Source organism: Galeopterus variegatus, unplaced genomic scaffold, assembly GCF_000696425.1.
Source record: "Galeopterus variegatus unplaced genomic scaffold, G_variegatus-3.0.2 Scaffold4616, whole genome shotgun sequence".
Lineage (NCBI taxonomy): Eukaryota > Metazoa > Chordata > Mammalia > Dermoptera > Cynocephalidae > Galeopterus > Galeopterus variegatus.
The window spans coordinates 241,267-260,903 of NW_007730727.1; the positions used below are offsets into that span (position 1 = coordinate 241,267).

The window sequence follows — 19,637 nt, forward strand, 5'->3', positions numbered from 1 at the left end:
GCAGGCTACCTCTCTGCTCGTTGTTCCTCCCACATGCCCACACGACCTTCCTGCCCTACACAGCTCCCTGCCTGCTTGTGCATGAGGCTCACCTCCTCACCTCCTCTTCTAGGCCCCTGCCCAAAGGTCAGGTCTTCCCTGACCCTGCTATCTAAAAAAGCAAAACACACCTGCCCCCACCTGCTCTCTTGTCCTTTCTTGTTTTATTTCTCTGCACAGCTCTTACCGCATCCACCATTCTAAATAGTTTGCTTGTTTATTGACTGCTGTCCAGGAGAATTCAGGACAGGAATTTTTGTCTCTTTTGGTCCCCACTATATCCCCAATTTCTAGACCAGTGTCAGGCCTATAGTGAGTGCTCATTATTTGTCAAATTATTAAATGAATGAAAGAAAATTGCTAGAGGTATTTACCTTTCACCTAACAAGCTGCCATTGTAAGTGTTAAGAGTGCAATCTGTGTGCACCTGGGTGTTAAAGCAGATGTGGGAGCCTTACGTTCCCCCTGATTAGGTGTGAACCCATCTTCTTTCCTTATTGTGGCTGTCATGGGGCTGGAAGAGTGTGTGTTCTTGGCTCAGTGAGTTCCATGCTAAAAATGCAATTTTCCATAAACAGTTTAAAAAGATCCCCAAGGTAGCTTACCAATAATTTGCAGGTAGAAAATGTGTAGAGTTTGATTTTATATTTATCTGAATTTCATGAAAATGACTACCCTTTACACCTGCATCAGATTGCCTTTTTACTGTGGTGCTCAGACGTACATGAAGAAAAAATAATTTCTGGCACTGCTGGTGTGAGAAAGGGGGTGTCATCCTGGTTTAGCGATGAGGAAGCTGGGACAGACACTGCGATTCCATGGTTTCCACAGAGCCCCCCCGAGTGATCGGTGAGGTTGAGTCTTAGAGCCTGGCGCCTTCTCCAGCCCCTCATCCCTCATGTTCTGGAAAGAGGGTCCTGATGGCGATGTATGCCAGGAGCACACCTGCGTGTGTGCCATTCCCCAAGGAGCTGCTGCTTTACACTTAGCTGTGACTTTGACACACCCAAGTTACGTTCATTTTTATTCAAAATGTTTTTTCCCTTTCTTAAACCAACGATAGACAGTAATATATAGTTTTCTCCACAGCAACCTCTATAATATTTTCGTTGGGATCCATTCTAATTTTTTCTGCTGTACGTTTTTCTCCTTTTTTAAAAAAAAAAAAGTTGAGTTATGCCTAATATTCTATTTTTGCCAAACTGGAATTTCTCAGTCAAATCATCAAAGCCCTATACCAAATCTTCAGTCACAAACTTCATTCTTACTATGTTCCTAATCAGATTTTCCACTTGAACCTGGCTAGGTTATTTGTTTGTCCTGCCAACCCTGCACTTGCTGCGTTTTCAGGGATCCTTGAGCAGCACTCAAACACTGCCCAAAAGTGAATGCTACTCCTGCTACCCCTGCTTCTTCTCACCCGTGCTTTTTCCGGCATGCTGTGATATTCATCTGGATAATCTCTGCTCTCTTCTGCCATTAAGCCTGATTTATAAAGTATGATTCACATCTGACTTGCTGAAGCCTATGCTGAGTAACCCCAAACACCCAATCAGATCCTTAACCTAGTGCACATGATAAGCGTACTTGGGTCCCACTGGAGGAGGAGTAGAGAGTAGTGGTTAAGATTCTGCAGCCAGACTTCCTGGGTTCAAATCCTGCCTTTGCCATTCACTGCCTTCAGGAGAGTCACTCTAATCCTCTGTGCCTTGGTTTATCTGCAAAATCGGGATTAAAAACATTCCCTGTCACTTAGGGCTCCTGTACAAATTAAGAGTTGACAGACTTAAAGTTTGTAGAATAGTATATGGCATATGTTAAGTGCTATTTAAATGTTAACTTGTTATATTTTTATTTGATGATACAAGTCTTTATACTTGCTATATTGTTACATATATGGTGCTATATCTTCCCCATCAGTTTTTGTTTTCTGTTCTCCCCTGATTATGAGGTTAAAAAAATATCTTTTAGATTTCTTTTTTCCCCTCCCATTTCCTCCTTTTCCCACCTAAACCTGGAACACAACTACCACCTAGTTTTCCTCAGAGTAGGATATGCTTCTTCCTCGGGAGCTGGCACTTGGTGCCAGCATCGGTGTCTTACACCAGGATTCCGGGCCATCCCTGCTTTATCAGCCCGCTCCTGGGGACACAGAGGCAGAGGCGTGTGCAGTCGCTTTCCCTTCTGATGGCTCTGCTTGGGACTGACATATTCCCCAGTGTCCTGGCAGAAAGCACCCTCTCACCTGTGTCCCCCAGCCACACCCCACCCCCTTGGCCATTTCCTTTGTGGACAAGGGCATTCACTCCAATTGCCCTGTTTCTTTGTAGCCAAATGGCTCTCTTTCTTTTTCTTTTAATGGGCAGAGTAAGTGGGAGATGGAAGAAACAGCTACAGGAGTCTGGACCACCATGGCTTCCTAGAAAATCTGTGACCATAGCCAAGCTCTCTCCTGTTGCATGGAAATCATGCTCGTGCTGTAACTATCACAGTGAACCTTGCAAAGAGCATAGGGCATTTTAGCAGCTGGATTCCCTGTCCCTTTGCCCCTCCTCCACACCTTCTCCCCATACACTTTAAGGTATGTGGTATGTATTCATTCTTTAAGGCCCTTCTCTTTCAAACTAAAGAAAAAAAAATCTGGATAGTGAAACCAGCTATACCAGCTATAAGTTGTTTAAAGTAACCTTGAATTAAAAAAAAAAATAAGCAAGAGAAGAGTGGTTAGACATAAGACATGTGTTAGCTCTTTTCTCACGAGGTCATTAGTATTAAGTTGAACCATATAAAATTGTTAATATTTGGCCATTTTTGAACCACAGAAATGGTGGTTTCATAAAATTCAACCTCACATCCACTGACTGGCTTGCTTTCATTTCGCTCCACTGCTGCCACGGTGGTGCAGCCTCATCTTGGTTCACCTGCTTTGCAGTGAGACCCAGATGGGAGCAGTAATCAGGACTTCTTGCCAGCGGACCAAGCGAGTTAATTCCCCGGGGTGGCATGTGATTCCTGTCTCTTCAACATCAAAACCTGATCTGTTTATTACAATCTAAACCAATTTTATGGAGCAGATGCTGTGTCCATGATGAAGCTTGGCAAGGACGCTGGAATCACTTAATCCTTTTAATGCAAGTTTGTTTTATTTTTCAGTTTCCAAGGTGGAAACCTGTGAACACAACCACGGGCAGTGTTCCTGGCACGCCTTCTGCACGGACTATGCCACCGGCTTCTGCTGCCATTGCCAGTCCAAATATTTTGGGAATGGGAAGCACTGTCTGCCTGAAGGTGACTGACTTGGGCTGGGGGCTGCTCTGTGTGGATATTCCTGCCATTTGTTTCCAGCTACCACTGTGAGCTCTGCTTTATGGGCCTCACACCTCCACTACTGGAATCAAAGTGCCAGCAACTTGCAGGTGCTCAATAAATGTTTGAGGAATGAAGAGGTTTGGGCTGATTTCTCAACTTGGCGATTACCTGGAAATCTCTCCTCTTTTCTGCCAGCTCATTACAGCCAAAGTAGAGGAGAGAAAGGGAGGGTGGGAGGAAGGAGATCACAGACAGGACTGTTTCATAGATGGATAATTGGTTGGTTAGGGAATTGTTAAAATGACTCGCTAAAAAGTACGTTTTGGGAGTTTTCAGTGGAATTATTTTATCTGTGTATGCCCATCCCCGGCCTGGACTATGGCTAAGGCTGAAGGATGTGCTGTCTTTCAGGGACACCTCATCGCATCAATGGGAAAGTGAGTGGCCACCTCCACGTGGGCCAAACACCTGTGCACTTCACTGATGTGGACATGCATGCTTACGTCGTGGGCAATGATGGCCGAGCCTACATGGCCATCAGTGACATTCCGCAGCCAGCTGCCAAGGCCCTTCTCCCCCTCACGTCAATCATAGGCCTGTTTGGTTGGCTCTTTGCTTTAGAAAGACCAGGCTCTGAGAATGGCTTCAGCCTCACAGGTGAGCAGGAACTCTGAGAGAGAGGACAGCCAGTGCTGCTTTGGGGTGTTGCTCCTTGGGCCGTGCTGTGGGTATTTATACAGTGAAGGAGGGTTTGCTCGTTTAATGTTCTAGAGCCATAGGTGTGTAGTTTTCTGTCCAACGGGTCGCTGGGGATGGTTTGGCCTCTCATGACTGCAGCTTGAAAAACAATGATTTCTTAACATTCCTGCAGCTGTTCTGAGAAATAGAATGATTCCATTTGGAACATTCATATTCTCTTACAACAGTTTGTTGAGGCATATTTGTCAGGCTTTGTTTAATTGAGTTATTATGCACAGATCTGTTGAACAGGGATGCAAAAATGGTACTTATAGGTCACATGGAGATGATTTTACTTCAGGGGGAAGGGTTATCTTTTCTCTCCTCCCACCCCCATGTCCCTGACCTATAATAGTATAGACCTGTGTTTCTAAGACTTTAATCTGCAAACAAATCACCTGGAGGTCTTGTGACCATGCAAATTGTGATTCAGTAGGCCTGGGTGGTATCTATGATTCTGCTTTCCTACAAGGCTCCCAGGAGAGGCTACTGCTGCTGGTCTTAAGGACCACCCTTTGACAGCAAGGGTGTATAGGACACTTCTTGGCTTCTCACTTCCCCACCCGAAAGAGCTTGTTTCCTGGTGGCTTTATCTTTATTGCATGTAAAATAAAGTGCTATGAGAAGTTTTCTCCCCACCTCCAACTGTAGAGCTCAGTGGCTGGTTTTTTTTTTAAGTTTATTAATATTTTTTTACATTCTATGATGTTGTGGAGCAGTTGGGGTCGAGGGTAGAGCTCAATAGCTGTTTATAGGATCTTGCCTTTCATCACCCCCACCTCCAACTGTAGAGCTCAGTGGCTGGTTTTTTTTTTTAAGTTTATTAATATTTTTTTACATTCTATGATGTCGTGGAGCAGTTGGGGTCGAGGGTAGAGCTCAATAGCTGTTTATAGGATCTTGCCTTTCATCAAGATTTGAATAAAACGTTGGGTCAAAAGTAGATAGATAAAAGTATTGGACACCCAGTAAAATTTGAATTTCAGGTAAACAATGAATAATTTTTTATCATAAGTATGTCCCAGCTATTTCATGGGACACACTTACATGAAAAATACATTCATTGTTTATCTGGAATTTAAATTTAAGTGGATCTTTTGGGTATGTATGTTTTATTTTGCTTGTTTATTTGTTTTTGTTGTCTGGCAACCTTACAAAAGTCAAAGATACTCCCATCTCACAGAATACATGATCCCACAAAGAGCAGCAGTGTGAGGTAAGGCAGGATGAAACCCACTCTTTAAGTAGAAAATTTGGGACATTTATGTCAACAGCTGAAAGTACTTAGTCTTAGATATCAGATAATCTCCTTAGGCACCATCTCCAACAGCAGTAGAGATTGGGAGGAGGAAATATGTGCCAGTACTGGTAATTATCGAAGCCAGTCCTCTCTTCTTCCCTGTGCTGAATTTGCTTTTTCCTCTCCAGGTGCTACCTTTGTCCATGACATGGAAGTTGCTTTCTACCCTGGGGAAGAGAGGGTTCGTATCTCTCAAACTGCTGAGGGGCTGGACCCAGAGAACTCTCTGAGCATTAAGACCAGCATTCAAGGCCAGGTGCCTCACATCCCTGAAGATTTCATAGTCATCACTCCTCCCTACAAGGAGTTTTACCGTTACTCAGACTCAGGTGTGTAACCAGGTTTCACATCTATAACGGGGATAGTACCTTCCTCCCAAGATAGTTATGAGGATTAAATGAGTTACTATATGGAATGTCCTAGAACAGTGCATGGCACATAAAATGAGCTTATTATCATTCTTGTTATAGATATTATCAAATATATAGTGTAAATGAGCAAAGTACTGGCTGCTATACACAAGAGCATCAAAATTCCTACACAATACTTTTAAATAATAACAATAATATAGCCAATAACAACATTGTCTATGTGGGTGGGTAGGGATGGTATAATTACATACCATTTTTAACCATCCTACTGTCTGGGGCATAGAAAACATATTGATGATTGGAATTTATATTTTTCCTGTAATCTTGTTTCAGCTAATGATCTCAGCATGTTTTAAAAATCATAGAGATGCTGCACAGTATTGTAAAACTAATGATAGATTTGGAGTCACAAGATGAGAATTCGTATCCTGAATTTGCCATTTAAAATCTATGGGGAGGATCACTTAACTTCTGAGAGCCTATTTTCTCAACTTTACCATGGGAATAAAAACACCTTTTCTGTGTACCTTACACAGTTGATAATGTGTGCTGTAAAACATTAGCTGCATGCAAGATACTGCTTCAATCACAGTTGCTGTGCTGTGCACAGTGGTTTGGTTTGACTTTTGACTTTCCTCTGACCCCTGCTTCTCCTATATGCATGAACTGGAAGCTGGGCAGGAGATGTAGGGAGGACAACGGGAGTGAAGACCTGTACTGTGCACACAATAGCCAGTGGCCAGATAACTGGCCTGGGCTCGACTCCTAGACTCAGGTTGAGAGAAGTGACCCTGTCCTTTCCTTTCTCTGGAAACCTTCAGACCTAGTGAAGTGCAAGACATTGGAAGCCATCACCTCTGTGCAATATAGAGGATGGATTGGTTAAAAACTTGGAGTGTAGAGTCAGACCGACTAGAGTTCTAGTTCCAGCTCTACCACATACCAGCCTTACTTCTTAGGCTGCTTACTTAGCCTCTGTAAGCCGCTGCTCACTGTGATCCTCACCTTGCTGGGCTGTTGTGAGCAATACATGAGGCGGTAGGTAGAGAGCACTTGGCATGGCTGGCACATTGAAATATTTATTCTTTGCATATAATGACAGCAACAACTGCAGTACCTCCTCCCAGCACTGTGGCTTTGTACCCACTCAGGCTCTTGGAGTTTCATTGCAAGTTTCCCATATAAACTTAGGGAATTCACAAGGGAACATGAAAAACTGTGCAGAAAAATTCATCCCACATGACAAACTCTGTATTTAATATTTTAAAATTACCAATTTGCCTGCATAATGTATTTATTGCAGTTGTGACCTCCACAAGTTCTAGAAACTACTTTCTCAGAACAAGTGCAGCCGAGCAAACACAGTCCTTCCACATCAACCAGAATGTCACTTACCAGGTGTGCAGGCACGCTACCAGACGCCAGGCCAGCCCTACCACCCAGCAGCTGAGTGTGAACCAGGTCATTGCCATGTACAGCGAGAGAGAAAGTATGCTCAGATTCTCTGTGACCAGTCAGATTGGCCCTGTTGAAGGTAAGGTCTTTTTTTGTTGTGGTTGGGCAAAAATTACATCCTATTTGAGTAACCTTAGAACAATTCACAAAGTTTACATAGTGTTACCGAGTTCCAGGCTCTATGTTAGTACTGGGTGTTAGGGCAAATAAAGCAGGGTCCCTGTCCTTAAGAGAGAGGCAAACGTGGAACTTTCAGAACAGCGTCCCTTCCAAGGTCAGGAAATAGAGCACAGTACGTGTGGCGGGTTTCTAACAACACCCAATTGTATGTGCCAATCAGTGTGGGGCACACAGCTGTGAACAAGGTGGGGCTAAGATAGGAGGGAGGGTGATGCTGACAAGTATTTGTCACAGTTTTAATAAGTGCAGGGTGCTGTGAGTCTAGTCTGGAGGTTCAGGAAAGAGGTCCCTGAGGAAGTGACATTTCAGCTAACACTTAAAGGATGAGAAGGATTTCATCAAACCAAGGTTGGGCAAAAAGCCAGTGCCTGGAAAAATAAGATGGAACTTCAAGTATGAAAAACCCAGACTAATACACTTAATGGTGAAAGACTGGATGCTTTCTCCTTATGATCAGACACGGGACAGTGATGTCTGCTCTTGCCACTTCTATTCAACACCGTACTGGAAGTTCTAGCCAGGGAAACTAGGCAAGAACATGAAATGAAGGTATCCAAATGAAAGAAGTAAAATATTTCTATTCTCAGATCTTTTATGTAGAAAATCTAAGGAATTCACCAAAAATCCCCATTAGAACTAATAAGTTCAGCAATGTTGCAAGGTACAAAATCAATATACAAAAATTAATTGTATTTCTCTATTGTAGCAATGAGCAAACTGAAAATGAAATTAAGCAATTCATTTAAAAAAATTCTCAGGAATACATTTTCTAAAAGACAGAATACTTATACATTGAAACCTATAAAACATTTTTGAAAAAGATAAACAAAGACCCAAATAAATGGGAAGATGTTCTATGTTGATAGATTGGAAGACTTAATATTGTTAAAATAGCACAGTATTCTCAAATTAGTCTATGGATTCAACATAATGTCTATTAGAATCTCAGCTGGCTTCTTAATGGAAATGGAGAAGCTGATTCTAAAATTAATTTGAAAATTCAAGGAACTCAGAATAACCAAACCAATCTTAGAAAAGAAGCATAACGTTGGAGGCCTCATACTTCTTAATTTCAAAACTTAGAGTAATCAAGACAACGTGGTCCTAGTGTAAGGTCAGACACACAGATCAATGGAAGAGAGAAGTAAGAATCCAGAAATAAACACTCACATTTACAGTCAATTGCTTTTTCAACAAAGGTGCCAAAACAATTCAATGGAGAAAGAATAGTCTTTTTAACAGATGGTTCTGGGACAACCGACTATCCACTGACAAAAGAATGAAATTGGTCCCCTACCTCATGACATGTGCAAAAATCAACTCAAAATAGGTCAAAGGCTGAATGTAAGAGCTAAAACCTTTAGAAGAAAACATATATTCCTGTGACCTTCAATTTGGCAATTGTTTCTTAGCTATGACATGAAAAGCATAAGCAACAAAAGAAAAAGTAAATCAGTTGGGTGTCATCAAAAATTTAAAAATTTGTGCTTCAAGGAACATTATTAACAAAGTGAAAATACAACCCATGGGATGGGAGAAAATATTTTATTTTATTATTATTTTTTTTTAAAAAGATGACCGGTAAGGGGATCTTAACCCTTGACTTGGTGTTGTCAGCACCACGCTCACCCAGTGAGCCAACCGGCCATCCCTATATGGGATCTAAACCTGTGGCCTTGGTGGTATCAGCACCGCACTCTCCCGAGTGAGCCACAGGCCGGCCTGGGAGAAAATATTTTAAACCATATGTTTCATAAGAGACTTATTCTAGAATATATATTACTACAACTCAGTAAAAAAGAAAAGATAAATCATTTACTTTAAAGATGAGCAAAAGATCTGGAAAGACACTTCTCTAAAAATGGTAAACAAATATCCAGTGAGCATACGAAAAGATGCTTGACATCATTAGTCATCAGGAAAATGCAAATCAAAACTACAGTGAGGGGGCCGGCCTGTGGCTCACTCGGGAGAGTGCGGTGCTGATACCACCAAGGCCACAGGTTTAGATCCCATATAGGGATGGCCGGTTGGCTCACTGGGTGAGCGTGGTGCTGACAACACCAAGTCAAGGGTTAAGATCCCCTTACCGGTCATCTTTTTAAAAAAAAATAATAATAAAATAAAATATTTTCTCCCATCCCATGGGTTGTATTTTCACTTTGTTAATAATGTTCCTTGAAGCACAAATTTTTAAATTTTTGATGACACCCAACTGATTTACTTTTTCTTTTGTTGCTTATGCTTTTCATGTCATAGCTAAGAAACAATTGCCAAATTGAAGGTCACAGGAATATATGTTTTCTTCTAAAGGTTTTAGCTCTTACATTCAGCCTTTGACCTATTTTGCATGTGGATGGCTATAATGAAAACAGGTAATAGCTGGTGCTAGTGAGGATGTGGAGCAATGTGGACCCTCATACATTGCTGGTGTGAGTGTAAACTGATGCAGCTACTGTGAAAAACAACAGCAGTTTCTCAACAAGTTAAACACAAAGTTACTGTTTGATAGAGCAATTTTACTCCTAGTTATATACCCAAGAGAAATGAAAACATGTCCCTGCCAAAAGTTGTACACAAATATTTGTAGCAGCATTATTCATAAAAGGCAAAAGGTGGGAGCAACCCAAATGCCCATTAATTGATGAATGGATACAAAAAGTGTTGTATATCCCTACAATGGAATATTATTCAGCCACAAAAAGGAATGAAGCACTTATACATGCTACAACATGGATGAACCTTGAAAACATCATGCTAAGTGAAGGTAGCCTGTCATAAAGGACAGCATGTTTTAAGATTCCATTTAAATGGCATGTTCAGAACAGGTAAATCCATAGAGACAGAAAGCAGTGGTTGCCCAGGTCTGGGGGAAAAGGGGATAGGGAATTAATAGCTAAAGGGTACAAGGTTTCTTTCTGGGGTGAGGAAATGTTCTAAAATTGATTGCAGTGATGATTGCACAACTCTGTGAATATACCAAAATACATTTAGTTGTGCATTTTAAATGGGTGAATTGTATGGTATGTGAATTACATCTTAATTGAAGAAAACAGCTGTGGAAACAAAACTCTAAAGCGTTGGTTCTCATATTCCAGCGAGCATTATCCTCACTTGTGGAAATTGGTTTAAAAAAAAGCTGATAAAAATGTTCTAGGCCTATCAAGGCACAAAAAGACATGTAGGAACCCTAAATGTGCCTTGCTAAGTGAAAGAAGCCAGCTTGAAAAGGCTATATACTGTATGATTCCAACTATATGACATTCTGGAAAAGGTAAAACTATAGAGATAGTAAAAAGGTTAGTGGTTGCCAGCGTTCAGGGGAAGGGAAAGGAAAGATGAATAAATGGAACACAGGGAATTTTTAAGGCAGAAACTATTCTGTATGATACTGTAATGGTGGATACGTGACATTAAACATTTGTTAAAACCTGTAGAACTATACAATACAAAAGTGAGCCCTAATGCAGACTGTGGATGTTAGTTCATAATAATAATGTATCAATGTTGGTTCATCACTTCTGATTTTTGTTATTTGGGCCTTCCCTCTTCTTTTTTTTTTTTTTTTTTTTGTTGTTAACGTAGCTAATGCTTTGTCTATTTTGCTTATCTTCTCAAAAAACCAACATTTTGTTTCATTCATCTTCTGTATTGTTTTTTGTGTCTCTATATCATTTAGTTCTGCTGTGATCTTAATTATTTCTTTCCATCTTCTAACTTTGGGATTGGATTGTTCTTTTTTTATAGTTCTTTGAGGTGTAGCATTAGGTTGTTTATTTGAAATCTATTTTTTTTTTTGATGTAAGCATTTATTGAAATAAACTTCCCCTTAGTACTGCTTTTGCAGTATCCTACAGATTTTGATATGATGTCTTTATTTTTGTTGGTTTTAAGAAATTTTTTGATTTCCTATTTAATTTCTTCTTGGATCAGTAGGTCACTCAGGAGCCTGTTGTTAAATTTCCATGTATTTGTATAGTGCCCTGAGTTTTACTTGTTAATTTCTAGTTTTAATCCATAGTGGTCTGAAAAGATACTTGAGATGATTTTTGTGGAGTATGCATAAAGCAAATTTACTTCACAGGGCCTAGTTTTCCAAAGCCTTGCAGTTTCAAATATTGATCTTGCAAAGGACAGGAAATTTTCCCCAGGCTATAGTCTCTGTTGTGAAATAAAGAATTGTAAAACAGCAAGGTTGCTTGCTCAAAGACAGACAGGTTACTGATTGATATGTAAAGATACTGGGAAATTGCTGTAAAAAGAGAATGTTTGCTAAGATCAAGCTTTTGTTGGTGGATCAACTTAACTTCTTGAAAATTGCATTATGGAATGTCACCTTGCTTTTTTTACTGAATGTTACCAGCTTCTATTGTTAAACTTGTTAAACTATACTTAGCAAAAACCCCACCTATGTTCTCTTCCTGTAACTTCCTGGTCTGGAGAATAAATGCGGAAAGAGAACCCCAATTCATGGTTAATTTCCCAAATGAAAGGAATGCCTCTATCTTGAGGGTTCCAAGAGATTAACCCCTATTTCGGGCTTCTCACTGCTCAGAAGAGATGGGCTTTGAGTAATCTTTGGTGGCTTCATCACCTAGGGGAACAGGGGTGACAAATCCATGGGAGGCAAAGCAACAGATTTTGATTTTTTTTTTGCAGTCGTTGAGACTTGATTTGTGACCTAAAATGTGGTCTATCGTGGAGAATGTTCCATGTGCTGATGAGAAGAATGTATATTCTGTGGTTATTGGATGAAATGTTCTGTAGATACTGGCCAGGTCCATTTGGACTAAAGTTTAGTTTAAATCTTGTGTTTCTCTGTTGATTTGTTGCCTGCATGATTAATCCAATGCTGAGAGAGGGGCATTCAGGTACCCAACTATTATCGTGTTTGGATCTATCTCTTTCTTTAGGTCTAACAATGTTTACTTTATACATCTGGGTGCTCCAGTGTTGGGTGCATATATACTTATGATTGTTATGTTTTCTTGCTGGATATACCCCTCTATCATTATATAGTGGCCTTGTCTCTTTTTATGGTTTTCAGATTAAAGTCTATTTTATCTAATATAAGAATAGCTACTCCTGCTTGTTTTTGTTTTCCATTTGTATGGTATATCTTTTTCCATCCCTTTGCTATTAGTCTGTGGGTGTCTTTAAAGGTGAGGTGAGTCTCTTGAGGACAGCATATAGTTGGTTGTAGCTTTTTAATCCAATCAGCCAGTTTTTGTCTTCTGTGTGGAGACTTTAATCTATTTACATTTAGGGTTGTTATTAAGAGGTATTGTCTTACTCTTGGCATTTTATCACTTTTTGTCTAGATATTTTAAATATCTTTTGTTCCTTTCTTCCCCTTTTATTATTTATCTTTGATGTTTGTTGGTTTTTTGAGGTGGTAATATTTAGTTTCTTTTTTCTCTCTCATTTGCATTTGTGTTTTACCAGTGAATTCTGTGTTTTGTGGTGTATTCATAGTAGTGATTTTTTTTTTTTTTTTCAGATTCCAGATGCAGGACTCCCTTAAGAATTTCTTGTAGGGCTGGTCATATGGTGATAAACTCCCACCATTTTTGTTTGTCTGGGTAATGTGCTATTTCTTCTTAATTTCTGAAGGATAGCCTTTCTGGGTATAGTATTTTTGGCTGGCAATTTTTTTTTTTTTTTTTTTTTAAAGATGACCAGTAAGGGGATCTTAACCCTTGACTTGGTGTTGTCAGCACCAGGCTCAGCCAGTGAGCCAACCGGCCATCCCTATATGGGATCCGAACCCATGGCCTTGGTGTTATCAGCACCGCACTCTCCCGAGTGAGCCACGGGCCGGCCCCTTGGCTGGCAGTTTTTTTCTTTTAATATTTTTAATATGTCATCCATTTTCTTCTTGCCTATAGAGTTTCAGTTGAGAAGTCTGCTGTTTGTCTGATGGGAGCTCCCTTATAGGTAACTTGACACTTTTCTCTTGTTGCTTTTAGGATTCTCTCTTTGTCTTTGAGCTTTGCCAGTTTGACTATAATATATCTTGGAGAGGATCTTTTTGGATTGAATCTATTGGGGATCTTTGAACTTCCTGGATCTGAAGGTCTGTGTCACTCCCTATACCTGGGAGGTTTTCCATTATTATTCCTTTCTCCTCCCCTTCTGGAACACTCAGGATTTGGATGTTTGTGTGCTTAAGGTTATCTGCTAGCTCTTAGACAATCTTCATTTTTAAAAATTCTTTGTTTTCCTTTTTTTCCTTGTCTGCCTAAGTTATTTCAAAAAGACCATCTTTGAGATCAGAAATTATTTCTTCTGCTTGCTCTAACCTGTTTCTTAGAGCTCTTATAGCTCTCTGTTGTGTTTTTTATTTTATTGAGTGAGTCCTCCAGTTCCATGAGTTCTGGTAAGGTATTCATCTCTTAGTAAATTTTCTCCTTCATATCCTGGATATGTTTTCTTATTTCATTGTGTTGTCTGATTATTCTCTTATCTTATTGAGTTTCTTTAAGGTAGTTACTCAGAACCCCTTTTCAGTCATTTCAAAGGTTTTCTGTTCTGTGGGGTTTGGTAGTTGAGAATTACTATATTCCTTTAGCGGTGTCATATTTTCTTGTTCTTTTTGTTTGTATTTCTGGCAACTCTACCTCAAGTTCTGCTTATCTGGTAGTTCAGTTGCTTCTTCTATTACTCTGGAGTGGACTTTGAGGAGAAATACTTCCTCCTCTTTTTCCAACTATACACCAACAAATTTGAAAACCTAGAGGAAATGGATAAATTTCTAGACACAGGAAAATCACCTAGACTGAACAGAAAACCTGAACAGACCAAGAACAAGCAATGAAATTGAAGCAGTAATCAGCAGTCTCACAACACCAGAAAAAGCCCAGGACCAGATGGCTTTACTGCTGAATTCTACCAAACACTTAAATGGGAAGTAATACCAATTCTCTTCAAACTACTCCAGAAATTTGGAACAGAGGCCACTCTTCCAAACGCATTCTATGAGGCCAGCATCACTTTGATACCAAAGCCAGACAAAGGTACAACAAAAAAAGAAAACTACAGGCCAATATCCCTGATGAACATAGATGCAAAAATCCTCAATAAAATATTAGCAAACCGAATACAGCAACAGATCAAAAAAACTATACACCATGATCAAGTGGGATTCATCCCAGAGATGCAAAGATGGTTCAATGTATGCAAGTCAATAAATGTGATATACCACATCAACAAACCAGGGACAAAAACCATATGATTATCTCAATAGATGCAGAAAAAGCATTTGACAGAATTCAACATCACTTCATGATAAAGACTCTCAGCAAATTAGGTATAGAAAGAAATTATCTCAATACAACAAAAACCATATATGACAAGCTCACCTCCAATATCATCTTGAATGAGAAAAAGTTTTCATCTTTTCCCTTAAGAACAGGAACAAGACAAGGATGCCCACCCTCACCACTCCTATTTAACAGAGTTTTTGAAGTATTCCAAAGCAGTCAGGCAAGAGAAGGAAATAAAGAGCATCCAGATTGGAAAGGACAAAGTCAAATTGTCCCTGTTTGCAGATGTCATGATCTTCTATATAGAAAAACCTAGACTCTACAAAAAAACTCTTAGAGCTGATTAACAAGTTTAGTAATGTTGCAGGATACAAAGTCAATACACAAAAATCAATATAGTTTATATTCTCCAATAACAAGCTAGCAGAAAAAGTGATCAAGAAAGTAATCCCATTTACAATAGTCACCAAAAAAATAAAATACCTAGGAATCAATTTAACCAAGGAGGTGAAAGATCTCTACAATGAGAACTACAAATCACTGCTGAAAGAAATTAAAGAAGACACAAAAACATGGAAAGACATCCATGCTTTTGGATTGGAAGTATCAACGTTGTGAAAATGTCCATACTACCCAAAGCAACCTACAGATTCAATGCAACACCCATCAAAATAGCAATTACATTCTTTGCAGAAATAGAAAAAAGAATCCTAACATTCATATGAAACAACAAAAGACCCCTAATAGCCAAAGCAATCCTGAGCAAAAAAAAAAAAAAAAAAAAGCGAGAGGCATAACACTACCTGACTACAAATTATACTACAAAGTTATAGTAACCAAAACAGCATGGCACAGGCATAAAATGGATGTTTAGACCAATGGAAAAGAATAGAGAACCCAGAAATCAACCCACGTACTTACAGCCAAATGATCTTTGACTAAGGCAACAAGTACATACATTGGGGAAAAGATTGCCTTTTTTTTTTTCCTTTTTGTCTTTTTTCGTGTCTGGCAATGGATTGCAACCCTCAGTGTCACGCCCGTACCGGACTGGGACTGGCAACGGGATCGCAACCCTCGGTGTTGCTCCCACACCTCGCTCAGCCAGTGAGCGGGAACCGGTCTGTATGTGGGATCCGAACCCTCGGCGGGAGCGCAACCGCACTCCCAAGCGGCGCACTGTAGTAGTGCGCCACCGGGCTGGCCCCAAAGATTGCCTTTTTAATGGTGCTGGGAAAATTGGACATCTGTTTGCAGAAGAATGAAACTAGACTAGCACCTCTTGGCATGTACCAAAATCAACTCAAAATGGATTAAAAACTTAAGTTTAAGACCTGAAAGTATAAAATTACTAAAGGAAAACATAGGGGAAACACTTCAGGAAGTAGGACTGGCAAAGACTTTATGAATAAGACCCCAGAAGCACAAACAACAAAAGAAAAAAAAATGGATTTTGTCAAACTAAAAACCTTCTACACAGCAAAGGAAACAGTCAACAGACTAAAAAGACAACCCTACAGAATGGGGGAAAATATTTGCAAACTATACATCTGACAAGGGAGTAAAATCCAGAGTATACAAGGAACTCAAACAAAACAAGTATAGAGTAAAAAAACAAATAACCCAATTAAAAAATGGGCAAAGGAGCTGAATAGAACTTTTTCAAAGGAGGACATACAAATGGCCAACAGGTACTTGAAGAAATGCTTGACATCACTAATCATCTGGGAAAAGCAAATTAAAACCACATTGAGATATCATTTCACCCCAGGTAGACTGGCCATTATTAAAAAGACAGAGAATAACAAATGCTGGTGAGGATGCAGAGAATGGGGAACCCTCCTACACTGCTGATGGAACCATAAATCAGTACAGACATTATGGAAAACATTATATAGTTTCCTCAAACAACTACAGATAGAACTGCTGTACCATCCAACATTCCCACTGCTGAGTATATACCTAAAGGAATGGAAATCATCACGTCAAAGGGGTGCTTGCACTCCCATGTTTATCACAGCTCTATTTACAATAGCCAAGAGTCTGAACCAATCTAAATGTCCGTTGAGGGACGACTGGATAAGGAAAATGTGGTATATATACATGATGGAATACTATTCATCCATAAAAAAGAATGAAATTCTGCCATTCACAGTAACATGGATGAGCTTAGAGATAATTAAGTGAAATAAGCCAGGCACAGAGGGAAAAATACCACATGTCCTCATAAGTGAGAGCTGAGAGAGAAAGAAGGAAGGAAAGAAAAACCATAATGGTGCATTGGAGTTGCAGAGGGAGGGAACAGAGAACTAAGGTTGCCAGGAGTGGGGAGGGGTGGGGAGGGCAGCTGGGGAGAGGTTGTATTGGGGACACAGAGAGTAATTGCAATCCGAGGTGGTGGGCCTGCTAATAGTATTGATCCCATCATCACATCTTGCACACAGGAGCTGTTGGTCAGCTATGTGGCCCATGAATATATATAATCAATAAAAATAAATATTGGTTCATCAGTGAAAACAAGTATACATATTAATGCATTATGTTAATACTTATAATAGGAAAAACTGCAAATGGGGGGAGAGCTGGGGGCATGTGGGAACTCTGTACTTTCTGCTCAGTTTTTCTGTAAATCTAAAACTGTTCTAAAAAGTAAAGTCTGTTTATTAAAAGAAAAAAAAAAAAAAAAAGTCCTAGGCAAGCCAGAGAATGAGCCTATGAAATCAGGGAACTCTACAGATAGGAAATACCTTTGTCAGATCCAGGGGACATTTTAATCCTGAAAACCAACAGGTTTCATGTTATCCCCTAGAATGCAGGAAGCATGTGAGAAGGTAGAAAATATCTCCCACATTCATTCTCTCTCTTGATACTGTTGAGTCTGTAATCTGCCTCAGAGAGGGGATTTGGTAACTGATGAGCGGTTCTGTGCTTTGTTACTGGAGCTGAGTGCTCCTTGAGCCTCCGCAGGCTCACTGTGGAAGGTCATTTCAGCAATATGATAACAAGAGATTAAAGTAAGAGGACTAGGCTCTCCTTTAGGATGCAGAAATGACTTGTAATGAGAATCCTGAATTTGTTAGTTTGGTTGGTTGGTTTGGTTTTAGGAAACTTGGTCGGAGATGTAGGCATTGGGTGTCCAAAGATGGGATTTTAAGATAGTGGATTAATACATGAAAATGTCAGTTGATTTTTGTTTTCTTTTATTTCTTTGTTTTTTACTTTTTAAAAATTTTTATTGAATCAAAATTCATTATACATATTTTTCGGGTTCAACACTGAGATATGTTGATCAAATCAATATTACTAGCATATATATTGTTACAAATCATAATTATTCTTTATTCCCCTTGTCCAATCTCTCCTCATCCCCCCAACCCTCCCCTTCCCCCCTCTAATTGCCCTAGATTTCTTTTCTCCTTCTAAAAGAGTAATGGTTACTCTGTTGATTGGTTGCCTAGATGATCTTTCCAATGCTGAGAGGTGTGGTCAGGTCCCCTAATATTATCATAGAACAGATGCTTATTCTGTCACTCTGGAATGGGCTTTGTGGAGAAAGAAATCCTCTTCTTTTCTTTGGTCTCTGTTGGTGACTCTCCTTGTGTGAATGCACTCCAGTGGCTGGCAGACCATCTGTGTGGTGGTTATAGCATCTAGGCGCTTTCATGGCAGCCATGGTTATTTTGGTGGCTGTGGTGGGCCACCCACGTGGAGGTGATGTTTTTGGCATGCTCCTTGGTGCAGGCAGTGTGCCTGGTTGTGGGGAGTGTCTGGTCCCCGGCTCCATACCTCAGGTCCCCGGGAGGGCCCTGAGGCACTGGCACAGTGTGCCTGGTTGTGGGAGAGGGTTCCAGTCCCTGGATCCATACCTTGGGTCCCCAAGCAGGCCCTGAGGTGCTGGCACGGTGTGCCTGGTTGTAGGAGGGGGGTCTGGTCCCCTTCTCCATGCCCAGGTCCCTGGGTGGGCTCCGTGGCACTGGCGCAGTGTGCCTGGTTGTGTGTGGGGGGGTCCAGTCCCCTTCTCCATACCTCAGATCCCCAAGCAGACCCCAAGGTGCTGGCATGGTGTGCCTGGTTGTGGGAGGGGGGTCCGGTCCCCAGCTAGTAAAGAAAAGATTGTTATTGCAGATTTCTCAAGAAGATACTTAAACAGAAAGTACTGGGGAAAACATCCTTCACTTTTAAATATCCAGTTCTGCCCTTCACTGGGTGTAGGCACTGATCTATAAAAACAGCCATTAGTGGAGACCCTTCCAAGCCATAGAGTACCATTCAGATTCTGGAATCATTTAGGGGAAAGTTACATCACTGGGTGTATATTTCCTAGAGTCTACCAAATGGGAATAAGAAAGGGTCAGAGAAAGCCAGCAAACTGGCAGTACCAAGTTGCTGATTTGTCTTTATTGAATTTTATATTATTCTCCCTTCTTCCCAAGTCAAATAATAACAACAATGAACTATATATAGCAAAGGATGGTTTACTTGGTGTGGAGCACTGTTCTAAGTACCTTGCATGAATTAACTCATTTAATCTCTACAACAGCCTCTACCCAATGGGGGCTATTATTAATATCCATCTTACATATGATGAGACTGAGGTATAGAGAAGAAGTAAGGTGACTGGGCAGAGCTAGCTGGTGGTGAGCTGGGTGAGCTCCGCTGTATGGTTTTCCTGAAAATACAGATGTAGCACAGGCTCCAGGGCCCAGACTCTTAACCCCTCACAGCCCTGCTGCTTCAGGCAGACTCTGCTGGCCTCTTGACTGCCTCATAATTTAGACCAAATTTCAAAAGAGGCAATATGTGTTTTTTTTTTTTCTCCTTTTTGTCTTTTTTCGGTGCCGGCAACGGGATCGCAACCCTCGGGGTCACGCCCGCACCTCGCTCAGCCAGTGAGCGCTGTGAGCGCACCGGTCATCCCTATATGGGATCCGAACACGCGGCGGGAGCGCTGCTGCGCTCTCCAACGGCGCCCCGGAGCCG

The 19,637-nt window shown here is 40.6% G+C and overlaps 1 protein-coding gene across 1 annotated transcript in view; it reads left to right on the plus strand.

Moving 5' to 3' along the window:
- NID2 (nidogen 2 (osteonidogen)) overlaps nucleotides 1-19,637 on the plus strand; it is a 69,782-nt gene that overhangs the window by 26,815 nt on the left and 23,330 nt on the right. Inside the window, exons 8-11 of the mRNA XM_008587996.1 lie at nucleotides 3,193-3,327; nucleotides 3,760-4,005; nucleotides 5,515-5,715; nucleotides 7,061-7,291. Of these exons, the coding sequence (XP_008586218.1) occupies nucleotides 3,193-3,327; nucleotides 3,760-4,005; nucleotides 5,515-5,715; nucleotides 7,061-7,291 (813 nt within the window). The remainder of the gene's footprint in view (nucleotides 1-3,192; nucleotides 3,328-3,759; nucleotides 4,006-5,514; nucleotides 5,716-7,060; nucleotides 7,292-19,637) is intronic.